Genomic DNA, 15,108 nt, shown 5'->3' on the forward strand with positions numbered 1-15,108 from the left:
TTCCTGGGCTTTGCTTTTATCAAAATCAAGACTCCATACCCTGAAGACAGCTCTGCTCGTTTGTCCAGTAAGGAGGAGAGTTAGTGGTAATGGAGACTGTATATGTGGCAGGGAGAATTGGAGATTCATGCCTTTTTTGGGGGTCGGGCCCTGCTCAGTGCCACATTCCCATCAGAACTGAGTTGGCAGCAATAAGGACAATAACTATGTGTGTGACAGGGAGAACTGGGTGTTCATGCCTCCTTCGTGGGGAGCGGCAGAGGTAGGAAGCTGCATGCCTGTTTGTGGGGTTAGCATTTTAAACCCCACTCTAGATGGATTCCTTATTGGCTGAGCAAAATGAGGCCTGACACTGAGCTTGATAACATTTCTCTGTCGGTACGGAATGCAGTAACTTTTGGACACTTCATTCAATCAATTCCAAAATGTCAGGGAATGTTATAGGCATCAATGGCCAAAATCCTATTGATTTTGAGGAAAACTGGAAAGGGGGACATGCAGAGCGCCTTCTGTCTAATTTGCAAACACAGCAGTTTCATTCACCTTCGTAACTTTCTAGAGATCAAAGAACTGGTTTGACAGCAGCGATCAACACCTTCCAGCATAACAGCAGCCCCATCTCAACTGTGTTCATCATCCCAATAGTTTAAAATGTTGATACTCAGATTTATCTCCCAGACAGAAAGAGGGAGGAAGGGGGATCGGAGGAACAGGGGGCACATGGGAACCCCTGGCACAGGGGGAGAATAAGGTTGGTATGGGGAAGGAGAGGATAGAGAGCCCTTGGCATTGGAGGGAAGGGGGGACATAGTGCCCTGACATTTGGCAGAGAGGGATGGGGGCACACACGGAGTCTCTGTCATTGCAGGGAATAGAAGAATAAGAGGCATGGGAGAAGGGGCACAAGGAGCCCTTGCCATGGGGGAAGAGACGGCAGACGAAGGAATGGGAGAGGCACAGAGCCCCTGGCATAAGGGCTGGGGCAGGGATTGCAGGGAGGAGTATTAGAGGCTAGCACACAGCGGTTAGGGGGGTGCAAGGAGCCCCTGGCGGGTGCACTGAGCCCAGCCTACAGAAGCAAGGAAATGGACAATTCTAGTACGTACATGCTGGTGACCAGCACCATTTCTGCGCCCTCGGCCACACTAGGGACCAAAGAGGCCAGCCACCCAGCCCCTCCCCCACTTGACGCACAGCCCAGCCTGGCTGTTTGAATGACTCATTCTTTTCTCTCCCGTCCCCACCCCCCTGCTCTAGTTCTCGCGAGCTTTGGCCACTATAGACGCGATGTCCTTTAGGGCGTTGGGGGGAGGGGGAGAAAGGGCGGATTGATTGACAGGAGCGGCAGCCAATAACTTAGGCGGACGTCGAGCGATGAGCTAATGGTGGGGCGAGGGAGGCGCGGCCCGCCGCTGGCTGATTGATCCCAGCCGTGGCGTCGCTCAGTTGGAGCGAGAACATTCTAGAGGTGAGTACGCGGTAGCCATTGCAGGGGCAACCGGCAACCGCCCCCTTCGGCTTCCGTTGCGCCCGCCCCTTCCCTTCCCAGGTGCCGCCGTTAACGGTGCCCTGATTGTATCTCCCCCACAGATTGACTGGCGCCGCCGCTGCTGCTGATTCCGCCCGCCCCAGGACGCTCGGACCCGGCGGCTGCGGCGCCCGCCCTCCCTCCGCCCGGATATAAGCGCCCCTCGGCCCCGTTCTCCTTACACACTCGGCTTCGTCGCAGCCCGGGGCGAGCAGCGTTGGGTTTATGTCTTTATTGGACGAAAACGGTGAGTGGCTGCTGGGGGGAGGGGGAAATAGCGAGGTGAGGAGAGCGCGTCTGGGGACGTGGGGGAGGGTCCTTGGGACGGAGTACGCGGGGGAGGGGGGTGATTGGGGTCCGGGCAGCCTCGACGGGGGGTGGCTGAGGTACTCCAGTGCGGGGGTAACCGGTGGCGCCGACTATCCCAGTCGGGTGGCCTCTTCCCCGCGTCTCCATGCGACGAGGCAAAATGGCGGCGGCTGGGGCCGCGCCTCGTGATTGGGGGGGGGCGAGCTGTGTGGCGCAGTTAGAAAGCCGCAGCGCGGGGGGGAGGGGGCTGCACTCCAGGGGTTGGGGCGGGGGGGGGGTCTGTCTGAGAAGCCGCGGAGGCCCCCGCATGCGCGATTGGGGGCGTCCCTCCCCCATTTTCTGTGTAGGGCTGACTCAGTGCTTAATCGCTGCATTTATGAGTCATCCCAGATCCGAGCGGGGCGGTTCGGCGGGAGGGAGGCTGGCTGCTGGCTCGGCGCGACGGGCGCGGGGGCGGTGTCGTGAGGTGGGTGGGAGCCTCGGTCGCCAGCAGACAAAAGCAGCAATGTGGAGGAGGCTACTTTTCAGTCTTCCTCCCCTGTGGTACCTGGTTCCACCATGCTTCTGCAGCCACGTGTGTAAGGCCACATGATGGCTGCTTTTAGATTTGCTGTGGGACGCGCTGCCACCTCTGAGGGTTCCCCTTCCCGCACCCGCAATAAAGGGCTCCTTCTAGCTGCTTTGTGGCAAAACTAAGCCTGAGTGCTATTGATCAGGTCCTGTAGATCAAGTAGTATAAGACGATCCTTGCATTGTAAAATGCAAAGGACTTGTAAAGATATTAGTTGCACTTTCTAAAGTTAGCTTTCACTCCATGGATTTTACAGGCATCCCAGGGGAGAAGAACTGCTTGTTGGAAAGGGGGGATGTGGGCGCAGTTAGGTGTTCACTAACTGAGGAAAACAAAGGGAGCATTAATTATGTAAAAAGAAGCTAATACCTTTGACATGTCCCCTACTACATCGCTTTTCTTGGCCAGCGACTAACAACTTTCAGTTACTGCTACTGACTAAATATTGGGGAAACTTTTTTTTTAATACTGAAAAACATACTTGTACAAAATACTTCAATCATAATGGCAATAAAACAGCACATTTCTATCCAAATAAGTTACCTAAACATGTCCACTTGAAGTAGCAGTGGTAGCAGGTACACTCATTCTAAAGAACTGGCAAGAATAAACTTGTTTCAAATGCAGTATCTGCCTACATGGTTAAAGTCAATATTTAATCTCAGATACCGCTTAGAAACTGAATTGTAAATGTACAGCAGAAGTGATGCAATAATAGGGCTCTTTTGAGAAATGAGGGAAGGATTGGGCAAGTTAATGAACATCTATGTGCCACAGAAGTAGGAAGTCTAGAAATGCAAAACATCTTAAATATTTGGGGGTGGGGGTGTATGGGTGTTGATACTACTATGCTGAATCAAAGGTGCAGAGGGAAGTTGCTGTAGACACATAATGGGGCTGCTACACTTAAGCGATCTTATGGGTGGAAAGAAGCACTAGTTAATTTTAACAAATTTAGCCACTTAAGTCCAGGAGAAAAGCAAGCTGTTGGCAAACCATAACAGTTTAGCAAACTATATTGTAACTTCTATATTGCCAAAAACACTGCTTATTCATCTTGCAGGTAGGTATTTCACAGCATTCTGGTTGACTAGATACAAATAAGCCCCACACTTCACTTTAAAATGAGCCTATTCAGTTATACCATAACCAAGGATTTGAGGGCTGTTTTTTCCTTGCCTCTTTCTTCCAAAGCAGTCAAACTTTCATCGCATATAACTCTTAATATCAAGGCTGTTATGTGATCTTCTGTGACAGGGTGACAGGCAAAGGATTGCAGATTCAGCCCTCTGTCATGCCCACTCCTCATTAGGGGCACAAATTAGAGTGGACTGCAGGTAACCTGGCCCTAATTGGGGAGGTGGAGACAGCTGCTACCTTATTAGCCTTGGGCTGCATAAAAACCTCAGGGGAAGGAAGCCAGAGGGAGCAGGAGGAAAGGAAAATGGCAGGGAATGGAAGCAGGGAGGTAGCTCTGCCTGCCTGCAGAGGGTGAAAAGTTACATGTATGTGGTGGGAACAAGCCTGAGAATAAAAGTGCACCAGTGGTTACAAAACCCAGGGTCTCAGACTGACCTTGAGTCTAGCAGAAGCCAAGGGGGCCCTGCCCCACACTGCTGCACCTTCCCCCTCCCATCTCATAACCTAACATTCCTCTGGTAACCTTTTACATGGTAAACTCATTCTTTAGCTGTGTCTCAGTGTGCTCTAGTGAAAATGGGGGAAACTTGCACCATATGACAAGTCGGCATTCTACAGAACAGCAGATGTTGACATCTTCAGCTGAGGAACTGCTGCTGTAATAATGATACAAACTGAGACTACGTAGTCAAACATAACTGACTTCATGCATAGGAAACTCTTATGACCAGCAGAAATAAGACTAATTAAAGAACATAACTAATAGTTATTGGATCTGAAATTTTAAACAGTGTCCTGCAGTATGAATATACTTCAGCCAAAAGCTTTCCATGAACTTTTCTTATTTATTTTTATTTTTAAAACACTTGCAGAGCTGTTGCGCAGCCATTGGTACCTGTATTGGGGGAACATAGCATACAAGCAAGAACCTCACAGCCTCAGTGGCGAAAACTTTTTCATGTCAGAGACCGAGAACTCTTGCAGTCGTTTATGTCATCCCGTCTTCTCCAGACAGAAGATACCAAAAAGCTGCAATCAAAGATCTCTTCATCTTATTGATAAAGCTACTAATAAGACAAAATGTCTGTCAATGTCAACCGCAGTGTTTTGGATCAGTTCTATCGCTACAAAATGCCCCGTCTGATTGCAAAGGTAACTCTAAACTCTGGTAATCAGAATATAAGCACTATTTATAGAGCTTTTTATCAGTATGTCTCTTGTAAAGCATTTTGAGAGATCCAGTATCATTAGCCACACTTTACAAATAGGAAACGAGTGCAAAATGAAGCAACTTGCCCAAGGTCACCCAGCAGGTCAGTGACAGAGCCAGGACTAGAACCTCAGTGTCATGAGTTCTGGTGCAGTGCTCTATCTATCCACTATACCACACTATCTCTCTCCCATAAATACTGATACTGCTTTAAGCAGTGTTTAACTTTGTAGCATTTCTTAAATGACTGAGGGTGCATCTATACTTGCTTACCACCGGGTTTGGCGGTAAGCAATCGATCTTCTGGGATCGATTTATGGCATCTTGTCTAGATGGGATAAATCGATCCTGGAAGTGCTCGCCGTCGACGCCGGTACTCCTGCTCCGCGAGAGGAGTACGCGGAGTCGACGGGGGAGCCTGCCTGCCATGTGTGGACCTGCGGTGAGTACCTTGTAGTTCAAACTAAGGTACTTCAGCTACGTGAATAATGTAGCTGAAGTTGCGTATCTTAGTTCGAACTGGGGGGTTAGTGTGGACCAGCCCTGAGACAGTGTGTCATTGACCTTCACATGTATACCTAATTGTGTAAATTTAACTTTTTTTTTTCTTCTTAGGTTGAGGGCAAAGGAAATGGAATAAAGACAGTTATAGTCAACATGGTTGACGTTGCAAAGGCGCTTAATCGGCCTCCAACGTGTAAGTAACTCTTAAAGTAACATGAAATTCCCTCATAAGGGTTTTTTGGCCTTCAAGGATTGTTTGGGTAAACTCATATGGTGAAAGCAGGGAGGGGGGGCCGGCATAGTTTAGAGGTAAAATATGGCTATGAAACTAGTGCAATACTAACATAGGCTCTGTGGGCTTTAAAGTTTAATAAAAGGAAATCTATTATTTCTAGGGTAAAACACTACTTGGCTAGAACTTAGCTCTTAGAAAGACGTGATCCAGTACAGCATTGTACAGTGACCCCTCTTACAGAATCGTAAGACATGGCCCATTAGTTAAGAGTACAGCCAAGCATTATTAGTGATTATGAATTATATTTGAGATGTGACCTAGTATACAGGCCAGGCCTGGCTGCCAGGATCTTACTGGCAGGCTTTTAATGTGTCAATTTTTTGTCTTTTGAAAGATCCCACCAAATTTTTTGGTTGTGAGCTGGGGGCACAGACCCAGTTTGATGTTAAGAATGACCGTTACATTGTCAATGGATCTCATGAGGCGAATAAGCTGCAAGACATGTTGGATGGATTCATTAAAAAATTTGTTCTCTGTCCTGAGTGTGAGAATCCTGAAACTGATCTGGTGAGTGTGCTTAAGTGTTTGTTTTTTGTTTTTTTTTTCTATAACCAAACTGGTTTTTCTGATATTAAAAATACACAGGACTGACACATTCTTAGATATTAATGTGCACACAAGTGCTAATGCATACAAAATTGACTACTTCAAGTCAATTTCATGCTGATGCTAGTGTCTAGGTGAAATTTCATTCAAAATAGCTGATTCAGCTGAAGCTTGTGATTATAAATAAACCAACTTCTGAAGTATTGGTCTGGAAATGTTTCCAGTCTCAAACCATAACAAAAGAAACATCCTGATTGAGATACTTACAGAATAATCGGTTATGCAAAAATTACTATTAGCATAACTTTCATATATAAACTGATAAACAGGCTGATGTGAAAAGTTTACCTTAAATCTCAATATTGGCCTCTTTGGACATTGTGTAAGTTTGTGGCATAAAGAAGTAATATCAGAGTTGAATTAAGGTTTTAATTTTGACTTTCCCTCTGGCAGCATGTCAATCCCAAGAAACAAACTATAGGTAACTCTTGCAAAGCCTGTGGCTATCGAGGCATGCTTGACACAAACCATAAACTCTGCACCTTCATTCTCAAAAACCCACCTGGTAAGTGCATATTTTTTCCTCTTTTATAAAGGAAGCAATCCAAGTGTTAAAACTTTCTTCTAGCTGAAAGAGACATAAAGGTAGAAGTTTGTCTGAGGGTGGGTGGAGTTATTCAAGTTTCTTTTTGCCCTTCACTGAGAAGGACTTAACTGGTTACTCTGTGCAAGCAACACTCTGTGGCAGATATCCAGTTGCCTGTCTCAATTTAAGCTTGCTATAATAAAAAAGTCTAACCTATTCCGGTGGTCTCTGCTAAATGAGGTCATGTGTTATATAGACTCTAACAACCTATTTGAACTTGCAGATCAGAAAAGTCACATTCATGTTACTACACACTAGCCACTATCCAGCTCTTTGTGGACTAGACTGCTTCCCAGTCCCACCCAAGGCTTATAAACAGCACACTGAGCTACATCTCCTGGAGAACAATTGTAGGTTAATCTTGCAGGTATCCGCTTGATAGATTTATGGGAAGCAAAGTCAAAATGAGTAACTTAACTCTGCATGCTAGCTGCTGCCTGTAAATGCCCTACACAGGGCTATAGTGCTTAGTACCAAAACCCTTATACAAAGGCAGACTGTCCCCATGTCAGACCTACAAAAATTGCTTTGAAAGTCTTTCTTCCAAAAGTAAACTCTTACTCTCCTCTGGAAGTCTTACTTTGTGTTTTTAGTGCTCTGTGGTTCAGTCTCCTCTCTAAGTGAGAACTGCAGCTTGGATTTGAGCACTCTTTGAGCCTGAGGATGCAAAGGACCAAGGAAACATTACTGTTTCTGCTAATAAAAAAAATTGACTGGTACAAGGGTCTTCAGTATGTTTCTAATCTGTTAAAGTGGCTTGACTCAAGTTTTGTGGCTTAATATGTACACCTCTAGCTCAAACTTTTATTTTGAGCTAAACTGCTTCTGCAACTTCAAAATTGGTGGCTTACTATAGTAATATTTTTGAGGATGTAACTGGCCATGGCCAACAAGTGCAGGGAGACATCTGATAGAGCTCTTGCTAAGCAAACAAAAGTATAACAAGACTAATGGCTGGAAACAAAGCTAGAAGAGTCTCAGAGGGTGACAGACTACTGAATTGGCTTACCAATGACCTCAAGTTCTCTATTTGAAGTATTTAAATCAAGCTTGGATTTTGAATTTTTTTTTTTATTCAACTGAGTTAGTGACTCGTTCAAGGAATTACTAGGTGAAATTCTGTGGCCTGTACCAGTGGTTCTCAACCAGGCATGTGTATCTCTGGGGAGGAGGGGGTACCTCAACTCCTCTAGATAGTTGCCTAATTTTATAACCGCCTCCATGGAAATAGCACTAGCAAAAATCAGTTTATAGTGCTCTGTAAAATTTCATACATACAATGACAGGTTTCAGAGTAGCAGCCGTGTTAGTCTGTATCCGCAAAAAGAACAGGAGTACTTGTGGCACCTTAGATTAACCAATTTATTAGAGCATAAGCTTTCGTGGACTACAGCCCACTTCTTCGGATGCATCCACGAAAACTTATGCTCTAATAAATTTGTTAGTCTCTAAGGTGCCACAAGTACTCCTGTTCTTTATACATACAATGACTTGTATAGTTACTTACTATCAGCGTTTCTAAACTGGGGGTTGCAATTTTAGAGTATGGTAAAAATGAAAAATGTGCTGACACTTTTCTGTAAATTTCTTTAAGTGAGATGAAACTTGAGGTACATAAAACAAATCCACCTCCTGAAAAGGGTACAGTAGTCTGGAAAGGTTGAGGACTATTGGCCTATACTATGGCAGATGTTGGACAAGAGGAGTATAGTGATCCCTTTTGACCTTAAACTGCTACCAGGTCTCTAGTGGACGTGATATATGCGCACTTCACCAAATCATGGCTCTGATGTTCAAAATGGGGGAGGAAGAATAGTGCTTAAAATGTGTAACCCTTAAACTACGTCTCCAGTATCTGTCAAATTGTGGCTGTTGATTTCTAGCCTGGTTGGACGCAAGGGATGTTGCTTTATTTGTCTTAAGACGAACTTCACCCCATGCTGTATGGGGTCTGCAGTGTTGGCACAACCTTCACATTGAGGGAGAGGTGGCACCATGAAAAGGAGCCTTGGAATACTGAATTAAACTAAAACTTCAAACTAGATTCTGTGGGGATCTGGTACACTTGAAATAGTGCCGACAAATTGTCTCACTAAGTGGAGGTCTTGTTCCTACTTGGAACCAAATTAAAGTATCCAGTCTCTTTACTTCCAGAGAACAGTGACACTAGTACAGGAAAGAAAGAAAAGGAAAAGAAGAACAGAAAAGGCAAGGATAAAGAGAATGGTTCTGTGTCTAGCAATGAGACACCATTGCCGCCGCCACCAGACGAACATGACCCTCCACGTCCAGTGGTAAGTAGACTTGTAAAGAACAATGAAGTTGGCTTATAAATTAGACTTCAAAATTAGTGTCAGGTAACACTTCCACTTGTAACTGCTCTCTGAAATAGCAATTGTTCCTTTTATCAAAGATCTGCACTGAAAATAAGCTGTATAGATAGCCTGAGCCACTTACGCTGGCTCTTGTGATGGGAAGCTGCTACCATCACATGATAGTGAAGCCCTTCCTTCCTACTCCCTTGGAGCTTCCTAAGCCGTTGGGGGGGAGGGGGGGGGTAGCCTCATATCCCATCCTTAGCTCTGCAGTTTAATCCATGAAGTGGTTAATGGAGTTAGTCAGCCACTAGACTATTTTCTGTGCTGTGCTTTTGGGGGTGGGGGGGGGAGTGCAAGCTGGATACATGACTAAAATACTAAGCGTAGTGTTAGCTTTTTCTATAGGTAACTACTGTAGTCCCCATAGGGATGCCTTGTGAATAACTTAAGGTGAGGGGCGACCCTAGGAATTTGAGTACTCCCCGTCCACTCACACCAAAAGTACAGACTTACAGTAGAATCTACCTTGGAATGGCCTTAGTATTTAATATACCCATAAGCAGAGCATCACCTTTCCCTTAAGAGTTTAACTCTGTGAATGCTCTTCCTCAGGAGGATGATGACGATGACTGGGGTGAAGACACAACTGAAGAAGCCCAGAGGCGCAGAATGGATGAAATCAGTGATCATGCAAAGAACCTCACACTTAGTGATGACCTAGAAAGAACAGTAGAAGAGAGAGTCAACATATTATTTGATTTTGTTAAGGTAAAACTGCAATTCTCTTAAGAACAGTAGCTCAAAATAATACTTGAAGTCATTATGGTAAACTGTTCTAAGGTGGTGTAGCTTTCTAAGTGTAACCAGTTGTGGTTTGGGGGGGGGGGGGGGGGGGGGGAGTGTATAGGCCTGTTAGCATCTGAGTTGACAAATTTCTCACCTGCAGAAAAAGAAGGAAGAAGGTGTCATTGAGACTTCTGACAAAGATATTGTAGCAGAAGCGGAGAGACTGGATGTAAAAGCTATGGGCCCTCTAGTTTTGACTGAAGTCCTCTTTGATGAGAAGATTCGAGAACAGATAAAGAGATATAGACGCCACTTCCTACGTGTAAGACTTTTAATCTCGCAACAGTTTTACTGGTCTCCATATATAAAGTCTGACCCTTCTTAAGTGGCTTTTAGGAGCAAGAACTACTTTAGTAGATGAAGTTCTGGATACTATGGCAGAACAAAATGTCTACAACAGAAAACTCACTCTCTTGTCCCTAAATTCTGCGAACCAGTGGTTCTCAAACTGGGTTAAGACACCACTTCTCCAAAATCCCCCCCCCCCCCCCCCCCCCCCCCCCCCGTGGGTCATGACCCTGTTTTTATGGGGTTGTCAGGGCTGGTGTTAGACTTGCTGGGGCTTGAGGATGAAGTCAAAACCCTGCTGCCCAGGGCTCGGGTTAAGCACCCCTGACCTGGGCTGAAGCATATTGTACAGAAGGCTGAAACTTTTGAAGATTGACAATTTGTATGGTTTTATTACAGTTCTGCCACAACAACAAGAAAGCTCAGAGATACCTTCTTCATGGCTTGGAGTGTGTGGTAGCCATGCATCAATCTCAGCTTATTTCTAAAATTCCACATATCCTGAAGGAAATGTATGATGCAGATCTTCTGGAAGAAGAGGTCATCCTTAGCTGGGCAGAAAAGGTACTTGGCTAGTGTTGCTAGTACGGTGTCCACCTAATATCTGTTTCTGGGGCCGGGGGGAGGCATGGCATGATGTGGTCTGCTTCATACAGTGTTAAAGTACAATGCAGGCCTTCTGAAACTGATGAAGGTGACTTAACCTCTCTAGTGCACAAGTTGCTACAAGAATGAAAAAAGTTACATATTAGCAAGGAGAGATGGGTTCGATAAGGACTCCTCAGCAACTCAAAGCCAAGCCACCTTGAATAAAACTCTTCCTTTTCTTGTAGGCCTCTAAGAAATATGTCTCAAAAGAGCTTGCTAAAGAAATCCGCATCAAAGCAGAACCCTTTATCAAATGGCTGAAGGAAGCTGAGGAGGAGTCCTCTGGTAATGAAGAAGAGGACGAAGATGAAAATATTGAGGTAGGAGGGCTGGTTTGTGTCTGTCCGTTGTTTCTCTCCTCCTTTTCTTCTCTCCCTCCCTTCCCCCCCCCCCCCCTCGAATTCTCCCTGGGCCTGCATGCTTAAGAAGCAATGAGCTTTTCCTTGTAAGGCATATGGCTAAAACGCTTTGCCTTCTGTGCTTTCTCCCCCAGTCCATATAATGCACCTTCCTTTCCCTCTGTACACCCTTGGTGTACACCCTTTCCCTCTGTACACCCTTGGATTCGTCCACAGGCTCCCGTCTTCCTTAATATAAAGACAGGATAAAAACTTTGCCAGCTAGGACAATGCAGATTTTTTTTTTTCCATTTTAAGCTTTCAAGAGTCTAAATTGTTACTTGGTGGTCAACACAGGGTGTCCAGTAGTGTCAGCCTTTTTAACATAAGGCGCTCTAGTACAAGCAATAAAAGCTAAATTTAAAGAGCGAACTGTCTAGCCTCTGAGGATGCAAACTGTTAATATCTGGTGCTGCCATTACAAAAAACAGGTAAAACTTTAAGACCATTCTTCTAAAGCTCCTTGCAAATCAAACTTAGGGAGAAATGCATGTTGGTAAGACAAACTACCTAATTGAGTAATGGAGGTGTGGTGACTGGTAGAACCAAACAGTTTGGAATATCTTTTAGAAGATGACTCCCCACACAGTGCTTTGACCATGGTTTCAGACATGCAACAAAGACTGCAGACTCTCTAAAATTAATTATATTAATTTAATTAATGGAGAGATCCCATCTCCTAGAACTGGAAGGGACATTGAAAGGTCATCGAGTCCAGCCCCCTGCCTTCACTAGCAGGACCAAGTACTGATTTTGTCCCAGATCCCTAAGTGGCCCCCTCAAGGATTGAACTCACAACCCTGGGTTTAGCAGGCCAATGCTCAAACCACTGAGCTATCCCTCCCCTTAAAATTAATGAATTACAGGTCTGTTGCATCTTATGTGCATTTAACATGCACAATTTCAGCTTTACTCAGTCAGCAAAAACACAAAGAAAAATAACAATTTTAATACAGACTAACACGGCTGCTACTCTGAAATTTTAATACTGTACTTGTAGTGTGGGCGATTCTGCCTGCCATTCAACTCAATGTAATTTTGACTACATGTGGTTTTCGCTTTACGTGCTAACCTCTTCGGAATCCCCATGTAAGATGACTCGCCTGTATCTCATACAGGCTGTGTACATCTAGCTTATACCTTAGCTGGACTTGCACCATTGTTAAGTAGGTGGAGGGTGTCAATGTTATTATGGAAGATAACATCAATGGATGTCCTTAAACACTAAATATCTTGTCTCTTCAGGTGGTGTATTCCAAGACTGCCAGTGTACCTAAAGTTGAAACTGTGAAGCCTGTAAACAAGAAAGATGATGACATTGATATCGATGCCATTTAAAAGTGATGCAATCTAGCTTCCAGTGTAATACTGCAAACTGCTCTGCATTTTTCTTCCAGAAGTGCAACATGTACATGCACAAGCTGAAATGGCTTAACATCATGCTCAAATGTCTTTTACTGTGACTGGTCTTGTTTAACTATAAGCTGAACACAAGGAGTCATATGCATCAGTGAACTGATCTAGTTTGTTAATGGCATGTTTCCTTTTAAAAAGTTGTGTTTGGACACACATACTTGGAACACATTTATACAGCTGTGGGAATAAAGGATTTGGTTTTGGTCAACCTAAGAGTCAGAGCCATCACTAAACAGCTATGGCCATCTTGAAGTGAGTCTGGCTTAACCTGCGTCTATTTGCTAGCAATTTGGCATGGAGAGCAATGGTATTCCACTCCTGCCTAGGAGGTAACAGAAAGCTGCTGTGAGGAAATACTGGTCCCTGGTGGAGATTCTGATATGCAATTTTTCTAAACCTTTGAATCTCCAGCAAGCTCAAGGAGCACCAAGAGCCACTAGTGACTAGGTCTCAATTGCTAGACAAAGCTAGGCTAGCATTCATACTATCATAGGCCTAAGACTTGTAAAAAGGTATCCCTCTCCATCTGGTGTCTGTATTTGGCCAACAGATGCTTCTCAGGTGCAACTGCTTCAGACTGCCTTTGATAAGCAGCTCTAAAATTGCAAGAGGAAGATCAAGACTTGCTCCAAAAGTCTCCTTTCTTCCATTGTAGTGTCCATAGTTGATTGTAAGCGATCACATTTATTTTGAGTGAGTGGTTCTTACTACCCCTGTGATAAAACAACCAAATCAAAATTTGATGGAAGTAGAAGAAACACATCTAAATTCCTACTCTAGCTGTGATTCAAATGTCTGTATTGCTCTTGGCAAAAAGGACTGATTTACTTAGTAAGTTAAAAATTAACTGAGGGAGAACTGAGTTGAAAATAACTTGAAATTGGATGTGAGGAAAGGGGTGGTCAGCAAAACCAACTCAGCCTAGTCTTTATACTCTAATTTTTGCTTCATACAGTAACTTTTTATTCCTTTCTCTAAACATATCCACCCTCTGCTCTGGCAAACGTCAACCTTGGTCTCAAACAAAAGGCCAAAAGTCAACAAAAGCAGCTTTCTTAAGCCAGGCAAACAGTGGTTTTCAACATGTCATCTGTAAACTAACATGTAAGGGATCTGTGAAAAGTGACCATGGAAATAAAGTTTCAGCTGCTAGAGCCGGCATTGTTTTTTCTGATGTCAAAAGTATGTGAATACCCCCTCCTACAGCTACCACCTCAGTGTTCGTCTTTGTAGAAGCCTACACCTTTAGTACCCTTTCTCATGCTGTGTCAAATGCAGAGCTGAGCATCTTCAGTATTATTGAACTCTAGACTCAAGTTTTCAGTCTAAAACTATGACCAGCATGAATGTCCAAAGAAGTTCACACCCCCATTTGAAATGTGTAGGGGTCTGTGAGTGAAAGGCTGAAAACCTTTTTCTGGTTTAAATCAAATCCACCTCTCACAGGTGGGGGGTTTTCCTACTATCAAAGGATACATGTAGACTACATCTATACATAGTTGTTTCACATCTTTGTGTCTTAGCTTTTGTGTAGAACAAAGTTTAAAGGTGCAAATCTAAAGCTATTGATAATGAGAGATTTAAAAAGCCCTGACCCCTTTGGGTGCATTCTACAGCTGATCCTTCAAGGATAGGGGTGGACCAAAGTTCCACTTAATGCTGTTGGAAGTTAGGGGGAAAAGTCTTGCTCTCTCTTTCCACACGAGTTATCCTGAGTCAAGAAAAGTTACTCAAGAGACCAGAGGGAGGATGTATCTGCCTAACATCCATTTTTCCCAATATATATATTTATGATGCAGCAGTAAACTGCACTGGCTTATGGAGCTAATGTCAAGAATGTTCTAGCTCTAAGTGGAAATGCTAGTGTTTACAAAGTTTTGTCTGTGTTGTGTGTGAAAATACCTCCCTTCTCTCCCCCACCATTGCTGTGCCTACATTACCCCCACAGTACATGCAGCTATTTCATCAGAAGATGCTGCTGGCTAATAATGGGGAGGTGGTGTCACTGTAATTGGAAACGGTGTTGGCTTATGCCAGGGCTAATCAATTATCTTTTGTTGAGGTCTAAATTTCTTGGTCAAGGGCCAGACCCCAGAGAAACACTCTTCACACTGCAATAATTAAAAAGACTGCACAGTCTGTTCAAAAGCAGCTAGTAGGTAGTCCAGATTTGACCAGCAATCTGGACTATCCCTGGTCTATGCTATGTCTACAGCGGTGCTTCCCAAACTTTAATAACCTGTGAACCCCTTTCACTGAAATGTCAAGTCTCACAAACCCCCTCCTAAAAATGAATGTTTCCAGGGATTTTCTCCTTTACCTGAGTATAAATTATAAAAGCAGTGATCTTGGAAATATAAAATGTTTTTATGACATGCTTATTACACACAATTATTTATCATTATAGTATTTTTATTACATTATGAAAACAGCAACACTCTTCCA

At 44.1% G+C, this 15,108-nt stretch overlaps 1 protein-coding gene and 1 non-coding gene across 2 annotated transcripts; both read left to right on the forward strand.

Annotated features, from left to right (window-relative positions):
* The first annotated feature begins 987 nt into the window (after positions 1–987).
* EIF5 (eukaryotic translation initiation factor 5) lies at positions 988–13,815 on the forward strand. Its single transcript, XM_005285846.5, has 12 exons — positions 988–1,468; positions 1,591–1,775; positions 4,421–4,700; positions 5,374–5,455; positions 5,892–6,064; positions 6,557–6,668; positions 8,904–9,043; positions 9,680–9,835; positions 10,014–10,175; positions 10,601–10,765; positions 11,035–11,169; positions 12,493–13,815. The coding sequence occupies exons 3-12, from the start codon at positions 4,629–4,631 to the stop codon at positions 12,583–12,585; spliced, it is 1,290 nt and encodes a 429-aa protein (XP_005285903.1). The 5' UTR covers positions 988–1,468; positions 1,591–1,775; positions 4,421–4,628; the 3' UTR covers positions 12,586–13,815.
* LOC112059510 (small nucleolar RNA SNORA28) lies at positions 6,833–6,956 on the forward strand. The gene has a single exon (XR_002888827.2). It is a non-coding gene; the product is annotated as a small nucleolar RNA SNORA28 (small nucleolar RNA).
* Positions 13,816–15,108: the final 1,293 nt, after the last annotated feature.

The sequence above is a fragment of the Chrysemys picta genome, chromosome 4 (assembly GCF_011386835.1).
Source record: "Chrysemys picta bellii isolate R12L10 chromosome 4, ASM1138683v2, whole genome shotgun sequence".
NCBI classification, from domain to species: Eukaryota; Metazoa; Chordata; order Testudines; family Emydidae; genus Chrysemys; species Chrysemys picta.

Bases quoted from the DNA above. Each gene is read 5' to 3' on its own strand.
- EIF5 (XM_005285846.5), top strand. From the start codon at position 4,629: ATGTCTGTCAATGTCAACCGCAGTGTTTTGGATCAGTTCTATCGCTAC. The intron at 6,065-6,556 runs GTGAGTGTGCTT...TCCCTCTGGCAG, and splicing joins AGAATCCTGAAACTGATCTG to CATGTCAATCCCAAGAAACA. The intron at 9,836-10,013 runs GTAAAACTGCAA...TCTCACCTGCAG, and splicing joins TATTATTTGATTTTGTTAAG to AAAAAGAAGGAAGAAGGTGT.